The following is an 8,692-nucleotide window of genomic DNA, read 5'->3' as shown; positions in this document are numbered from 1 at the left end:
ACTTTGAACTTGGACTTAAAGCCTCCAAATTGTAAGAATAAACTCCTGTTTGTTAAGGCCATCCCATTTGTGGTATATTCTTGTCAGAGAGGCACTAGGTAACCCGAACATCATGTAATATGTACTTGTAGTCTTTTATTAATTGGCATAAAATTATAGGGTACTTTGCAATGTGACAGTTGTCAAGAATTCTTTTCATTGGATTATGATGAGATAAAAAGTTAAAGAATACTGCTTAGGAGTTTGGAGAAAACTGATCTGTCTCCAGTGTGTGATTTCAAGGTGACAATGGAATCTTTTCTTGCTTTAAAAGATTTCACAGCTTCTGCCTGAGAGATTTGCTGAGCAGCTGATTCGAGTGTACTGTAAGAAAACCGATAAAAAGAGTTTGGATGCTGCACAAAATCTTTTTAAAGAGTGGTGCTTCAGCAAGAATTTTCCCATACCACAAGTGAGTAGTTATTATTCACATAATTTGATAACTTTTATTTTTAAGTAAAAGCCAAAAGAGATTCTTTACAAGCTCTGAAAAGTTCTTGTTTAAATAAATTATAATGACTTAGTTATGGTTTTGAAAATGAAGTATTTCATTTTAAAATGTTTTTCTTTTAAAATGTCTGAATCTGTGTCCAATGGGTTTCTTCCTATACCAGTTGAAAGTAGGTGCTTTGTTGATTGTTATTGTTCAAATGGTAAAAGATTAGAACAGTGGACATGTGAATAGTGCTCTTCAGTGTTCTTAGTAATGTTTCCTCCAGGCCTCCCAGTGACCCCGAGAAATGGCAAATACTTTCCTGGGAAAATGACCTCATCTTTAGGAGGTTACTTAGGCTGAGTAGTCAACTTGTTTAAGGACTCGTACAACTAATAATAAGCTTTCTTACTTGTTATTTCAAACTTAGTGTCTCAAACATGGTTATTTCCGTACGTTAGTTATTGTTGTTGCTGTTGTTAGGTGCTGTTGAGTCGGCTCTGATTCATAGCAACCCTGTGTACAACAAACAGAACAAAACATTACCTGGTTCTGAGTCATCCTCACAGTCATTGCTATTCTTGAGCCCATGGTTACAGCCACTGTGTCAATCCATCTCATTGAGAGTCTTCCCCTTTTTTGCTGATTTTACCAAGCATTATCTTCTTCTCCAGGGACTGGTCCCTTCTGACATGACCAAAGTAGGTAAGACAAAGTCTGGCCATTCTTGTTTCCAAGGAACATTCTGGCTACACTTCTTCCAGGACAGATTTGTTCACTCTTGTGGCAATCTATGGCATTTTTAGTATTTTTTGCCAGCATTACAATTCAAAGGCATCAACTCTTCTTTGGTCTTCCTTGTTCATTGTCCAGCCTTCACACGCATATGAGGTGACTAAAAATACCATGCCTTGGGTCAAGCACACCTTAGTCTTCAAAGTGACATCTTTGCTCCTTAACACTTTAAGTAGGTCTTTTGCAGCAGATTTGTCCAGTGCAATATGATGTCTGACTTCTTGACTGCTGCTTCCATGGGTATTGATAATGGATCCAATTAAAATGATATCATTGACAACTTTAATATTTTCTCCATTTATCACTATGTCACTTATTGAACCAGTTGTGAGGATTTTTGTTTTCTTTATGGTAAGGTGTAATCCATACTGAAGACTATAGTCTTTGATCCTCATCAGTAAGTGCTCAAGTCATCTTCACTTTCAACAAGCAAGGTTCTGTCATACGCATAGTGCAGCTTTTTAATGAGTCTTCCTATCCTGATGCTGGGTTCTTCTTTATATAGTCCAGCTTCTTGCATTATTTTCTCAGCATATAGATTGAGTAAGTATGGTGAAAGGATACAACCCAGACAGACACTGTTCTTGATTTTAAACCATGCAGTATCCCTTTGTTCTGTTCGAACAACAGTCTCCTGGTTCCTCATGAGCACAGTTAAGTGTTCTGGAATTCCCATTCTTCTCAATGTTATCCATAATTTGTTATGATCCACACAGTTGAATGCCTTTGTAAAATCAATAAAACAGAAGTAAAAATCTTTCTGATATTGTTTACTTTCAGTCAAGATCCATCTGACATCAGCAATGATACCCCTTGTTTCACATCCTCTTCTGAATCCTGCTTGAATTTATGGAAGTTCCCTGTCAATGTACTGCTACAACCATTTTTGAATTATCTTCAGCAAAATTTTACTTGCATGTGATATTAATGATATTGTTCAATAATTTCCACATTCTGTTGGATCACCTTTCTTTGGAATGTGCGCAAATATTGATCTCTTCCAGTTGATTGTTCAGGTAGTTATCTTCTGAATTTCTTGACATAAGTGAGTAAGAGCCTCCAGCACTGCATCTGTTTGTTGAAACATCTCAGTGGGTATTCTTTCAATTCCTGGAGCCTTGTTTTTTGCCAATTCCCTCAGTGCAGTTTGAACTTCTTCCTTCAATACTATTGGGTCTTGATTATATGTTACCTCCAGAAAAGGCTGAACATCGACCAATTCTTTTTGGTACAGTGACTCTGTGTATTCCCTCCATCTTCTTTTCATGCTTCCTTCATTGTTTAATATTTTGCCCATAGAATCCTTCAATATTGCAACTTGAGGACTGAATTTTTTCTTCATTTCTTTCAACTTGAGAAATGATGAGCTTGTTCTTCTTTTTTGGTTTTCTGACTCCAAGTCTTTGCATACTTCATTATAATATTTTATTTTGTATTCTCAAGCTACCCTTAGAAATCTTCCTTTGATAATCTTTTGTTTCATCATTTCTTCCATTCACTGTAGCTACTTTCCATTCAAAAGCAAGTTTCAGAGTTTCATCTGACATCCATTTTGGTCTTTTCTTCCTTTACTGTCTTTTTAATGTCCTTTTGCTTTCTTTGTGTATGATGTTTATGAACTCATTCCACAACTTGTCTGGTCTTTAGTCATTGGTGTTCAATGCATCAAATCTGTTCTTCAGGTTGTCTCTAAATTCAGGTGGGATATACTCAAGGTTGTGTTTTGGCTCTCCTGGACTTATTTTAATTTTCTTCAGCTTCAATTTGAACCTTGTTTTGACTGAAGATACTGAGCTTCTCCATCACCTCTTTCCACAGATGTAGTCAATCTGATTCCTGTGTATTCCATCTGCAAAAGTCTACATGTATAGCCACCATTTATGTTATTGAAAAAGGTATTTTCAGTAAATAAGTCACTAGTCTTGCAGAATTCTTGCAACTCTGATGTAATTTCTATCACTGAGGCCATATTTTCCAACTACTGAAGCATCTTCTTTGTTTCCAACTTTTTCATTCCAATCACCAGTAATAATCAATGCATCTTGACTGCATGTTTAGAGTTTCAGACTGCAAAAGTTGTAGTTGTTGTTGTTGTTGTTATGTGCCGTGGAGTCGAACCTGACTCATAGCGACCCTTCTTTGGGTTTCTGAGGTGGTATCACTACGGAAGTAGATTGCCCAACCTTCCTTCTGAGGAGTGGCTGGTGGGTTTGAACTGCCAGCCTTCTGGTTAGCAGTCAAGTGCCTTAGGCACTATGCTACCAGAGCTCCTGCAAAAGTTGGTAAAAACCTTCAATTTCTTCATCTTTGGCTTTAGTGGTTGGTGCATAAATTTGAATAATAGTTGTTTTAAGAGGTATTCCTTGTAGGTGTTTGTATGTTATCCTATCACTAACAGCATTGTACCTCAGGATAGATCTTGAAATGCTCTTTTTGACAATGGATGTAATGCCATTTCTCTTCAGTTTATCATTCCCAGCATAGCAGATCATAAAATTGTCTGATTCAAAATGGCCAATACCAGTCCTAACAACTCACTAACACCTAGAGTATCAGTCTTTATCTGTTCCATTTCATTTTTGACAACTTGCAATTTTCCTCGATTCATACTTCCTACATTCCACATTCCTATAATTCATGAATGTTTGCAGCTGTTTTTTCTTATTTTGATTCGTGTCCCATCAGCACATGAAGGTCCCAAAACCTTGGTTCCATCCATGTCATTAAGGTCCACTCTACTTTGAGGAGGCAGCTCTTCCCCACTCATCACTGGAGTGCCTTCCAAGTTTAGGGGCTTATCTTCTGGCACTATATCAGACAATATTTCACTGCTATTTATAAGATTTTCATTCACCACTTTTTTTCAGAAGTGAATGGCCCCACCTTTCTTCCTAGTCTGACTTAGTCTGGAAGCTCTGCTGAAACCTATCCACCATGGGTGACTCTGCTAGTATTTGAAATACCAATGGCATAGGTCCAGCCTCACAACACCACACAAACCACCACAGTGTGACAAACTAGCAGATGAGTGGTATATTGGTACACTATTTAAATTCTCTACTACAATACAATTGAGAGGAAGAGGAACCCTGCTGTAACTGCCCACCTTGTAAAGAATGCTTTTAAAATTGTACATTATTGATTTATACATCATAGCTGCCTGGCACACAGGAAGTGACTGATTGATGTTTGTTGACTGACTGAATGAATGTAATAGGCAGGTAGGTGGGAAGCACATTCTGTTCCTAGTCTAGTACTCTCCCTTATAATCCTATGGCTGCCTTTTTATACTGTGTCTGGAGCTGAAGGAAACAAAAAGGAAAAGCTAGACATGAACTGCTCAGTTGATACTTTATCAAATGCCAGAAGGAATAATATAAGTAAGTTTTAATAGTATTCAGAGAGTTGGGAGAGCAGTCTGAAAAGCCTGTGACAGAAGGGGAATTCTCCTCGATCTGAAAAGGTGGATTGTGACTGAGTGCATAGCAGGGAGAAGGGTGGACATTTTTGGCAATGAGAGTAGCACTAAGGCATGAAACTGGAACAAACTGAGTGTGTTTAGGGCATCATGAGGAAACCAGTCTGACCAGAGTAGAAAATTCTTATTGTTGAATGGTGAGAGACTAAATGGGAAAAATAGACTAGATTATGGAGAACCTTGGATAATCTAAGAAAGGATTTTTAAGGGAGCTCTGGTGGTGTAGTGCTGAAGACATTTGACTGCTAACCAGAATGCTGGCGGTTCAAACCCACCAGCCACTCCTTGGAAGGAAGAATTGGCGATGTACTTCCATAGAGATACCTCTTTGGAAACCCAAGGAGGGGTTGCTATGAGTCGAATCAACTTGACGGCAATGAGTTTGGTTTTGGAGTGGGGAAGGAGCTCTAGTGGCATAGTGGGTAAGTCATTTGCCTGCTAACCAGAAGATCAGTGGTTCAAACCCACCAGCTGCTCCATGGGAGGGAAGAAGATTATGCAATCTACTTCCATAAAGAGTTACAGCCTTAGAAACTCAATGGGTGTCTCTATGAGTTGGAATTGACTTGATAACAGCTCCAGACACAGTATAAAAAGAGGGTGTTTGTTAATGTCCATGGGTGGTGTAAACTACTAACCTAAAGGTTGGTGCTTTCAATCCACCCAGCTGCACCATGGAAGGAATGCCTGGCATTCTGCTTCTGCAAAGATCACAGCCAAGAAAATCATATGGAGTAGCTCTACTCTATAACACATGTCACCATGAGTCAGAATCAGCTGGACAGCCATGGGTTTGGCTTTGGGCTTTTCTTTGTGTGTTTGTTATCTCCCACTAGAGTGAGATCCATGAGAATAAAGGACTGTGAGGTAATGTAACACCTAAAGAAACTAAACCAAACTCTAGTTGTAAATGGCTTGGAACTTGGAGATAGTGGAAGCAGAGAGACAAGAGGCTATTAAAGTTATCAGCAATGTGGTGATAACTGCCTGAAATTTAGGTACATTTTTTCATTAAAGAGTATGTTTACCAGGTACTGTGTTAGGTAAAACGGATTTAACAGTGGGATGGGGACTGGGGTGTTATTCATAGTCTTACAAACCAAGAGCAATGGGCAGCCATTGAAGTGTTTTAAGCAGGAAAGCAATATGTTCAAGTTTGCATTTATAAAATTCATTAGAGTTCAGATTTGAATGGGTAGAAATGGAAATGAGTTTGGCAATACATGTTGTTGACTTGAGATAGATGGGTCTTCCAAGTTAGGCTATCATGGCAACTGAGTGGCTATATCAGTCAAATCCAATCAGGAAAACAGAACTTGTGCTGGGTTGTTCAACAATAGAAATTGAATAAGCGGAATGAGATACAAAAGTTTTGACAGAGCTAAATGAACAAACAGAGGTCAGGGATGCCATTGCAGCTGTGTTTAGGGTAGGTGGGACCAGGGAGGAGATGTGAGTCCAGGAGCTAAGGCCACCTGCAGAAGCTAAAATCACAGAAGAGACAAAGCCACTGTCTCCAGTGCTTTCCATTGGGCAAACCTCAACTGGAAGCTATTAACATTGGGAGTTAGGATATGTAGTGTGTAGGATAACTTCTGAAATACAGCGTATAGCAGAGGAAGGGTGGGAAATGGATGTGAGCACAAAGAGACAAAGGAGGTGCAGAGCATCCTACCACAAACATTATTTTCCTAATATAATGGAAGCTTTCAACCATCCTATACCTTCACATAACCCAAGATACCTACCCACAAGTTCAAGAACAGTGAGTTAGAGTCAGATGTTAGAAAGAAAGCTTCTGCTTCCAGTCATGGTGCCACTGAACTTTGAGGCCATCCCTCACTTTTGGTAGAGGAGCTCATTTGGTTGGGGTTTACTGCTGATGGACCCAAGGTTGTAGTTCTGATTGCAAAGAAGAGTTCAAAATCTACAGGTACATACTGCCGTGCCCTTTCTTGCTATCTTTTAGACCCTTTATTACAGAGAGGACTAGACCAGAGGAGCATGGGTCTAATAGAGGCCTTCTTGCTGTTAGAAAAATGGAGCAGTGTTGTGTTCCATGAAAGAATATGAAGGTTTTAAGGTCATAAAACTGGGCACTCTTGAGGACTATTACATCCCTTGGTTGCTTCCAGACATTTTGGAAAATAAGAGGTCTGAGGGCTTTTGCCGTGAAGGCTCTTCTTACCTGCTTAGGACTGTGGCATTCCCAATTTGACCCAAGCACTGAACATATATATGATTTGGGGTTTCTTAAGAGTAAGTATTTCTAGAAGCAAACTGTCTACCAGAAAAAGTATAGACAGGTTGCAATCCCATGAACAATTTTATCTCAACAAAATTGAAATGATTTTAAAAAAAAGAGAGTGAGAAGGATATGTATACCTGAGAGCCTCCTGGCTTTTTCCTGTTAACTACTTTTTTTTTTATTAGGATTTGGGTGAAGATTTACAGAGTAAATTCACTTTTCATACAGCAGTTCACATATACTTTGTCTCATGTCATTGACCAAAATTTACAATGCAGCAGCTCCCCTCCCACTTCCTCCCCATAGTTACCTCCTCCCAGTGTCCATCCCTTCATACTCTTCTGCACCCTGAGCTATCTCCCTGTGCATAAGCAGCCCTTCCTTCTCCCATGATTGTTCTCTCCAGGGCATGTGTCTACTTGAGGTAAATCCTGTTAACTACTTTTGTTGCTCTTTCTTTTAGGATGACGATGTTAGAAACCAACCCAAAACACCTGCAAAACAGGATAAGCATTGCCCATCTTCAGATCCGAGTTTATCTTGTGGCCCAGAAAAACCCAAAGTCAAACGCCAGCTTTTTAATGATAAATCGCCTGGATGTGAGGAAAAGCCTTCTCCCTAAGGCAATTTAGGGAATTCAATCAGAATTCCACAAATTTAATGAAAACTAGGTTTTTTGTTTTATATTTTGAATGTACACATACACCAGGGCTAACTAACTTTTTATTCAAAGGGTATTAGGGAAATCTTGGTATACATGCTATGAAAAGTATAGCCTTGCTTATTTTTAATATTAATTCAAACCTTTTCCTTTTGCAGGAAATAGTACTCTATTTTTTTAGGCTAACAACTCTTCTATAAACTATAAACTCTTATAACAAATGATTGTTTTTTCAAAAATATTTGGAAATGAGACAAGGGTACACATTGGAATTTGAAACTGGAATAGTCATGAACAGCCTTGAGTAAAAACAAAACATGAAATCCTAACCCCCCAACACGAGAATAGTCCTCCTTACATCATCTGAAGGTGCGTGAAAGATACCTTCCCTGGCCCTTGTAACCCCAAAGCACTGCCAGGTTGGGGTAAACAGTAGGAGATGAGATTGGCGTGAGCTCCAGCTCTTTGGTGAGAGGCCTGATTAAGTTATTCAGAAGATCTACAGGCTCTGGGCTCCTCTTAAGTGGAACATAAAACCACCTTTTATAGCCCTGTGACAGAGGGATCCTCCAAAACTACTCCCTGGATCAGTTGTGATTCCAGACCCAGGCAGTTTCTTTCACTCTGACTACTCACTGCCCAAGTTTCTCTGCCTAACCTAGAGAAGACCTCCCCTCTGTAACTCCTTTGTGAGTAGAGCAGATGTCAGGACAGAAACCTTCCTCAGGTCCTGCTCAGAGCTGGGGCTTCATTTCTGCCATTTCATTGCAATTTATGGGAATCAGAGCAAAGACTGCAGTGCCTGTTGCAAAAACGGCAAGGAGGCCACATGTTCTGACCTCCTCTAACCCTACAAGGGGAAGGCAGGATCACCAGCAGTAAACCAAGGCCTATTACTACAAGGCCAGACATGCTGCCTCCCTCCAGCCCTTCCTCCAACCGTTCCTCCCAAAGCACCCACCACCTCTCTCCTGGGTTCGATAATTCACTGCAGTGACCACACAGAGCTCACAGATTATGGGGTTTATTAGGGAAGCA

General features: G+C 39.7%; 1 protein-coding gene across 1 annotated transcript in view; it reads left to right on the top strand.

The window, feature by feature from the left end:
- LOC103191863 (deoxynucleoside triphosphate triphosphohydrolase SAMHD1-like) overlaps positions 1–7,615 on the top strand; it is a 62,758-nt gene extending 55,143 nt beyond the window's left edge. Inside the window, exons 15-16 of the mRNA XM_007934741.1 lie at positions 314–451; positions 7,457–7,615. Of these exons, the coding sequence (XP_007932932.1) occupies positions 314–451; positions 7,457–7,615 (297 nt within the window). The remainder of the gene's footprint in view (positions 1–313; positions 452–7,456) is intronic.
- Positions 7,616–8,692: the final 1,077 nt, after the last annotated feature.

Source organism: Orycteropus afer, unplaced genomic scaffold (assembly GCF_000298275.1).
Source record: "Orycteropus afer afer isolate SDZICR_OR568_19922 unplaced genomic scaffold, OryAfe1.0 scaffold00020, whole genome shotgun sequence".
Taxonomy (NCBI): Eukaryota; Metazoa; Chordata; class Mammalia; order Tubulidentata; family Orycteropodidae; genus Orycteropus; species Orycteropus afer.
This window is presented reverse-complemented; position numbering and strand designations above follow the sequence as displayed.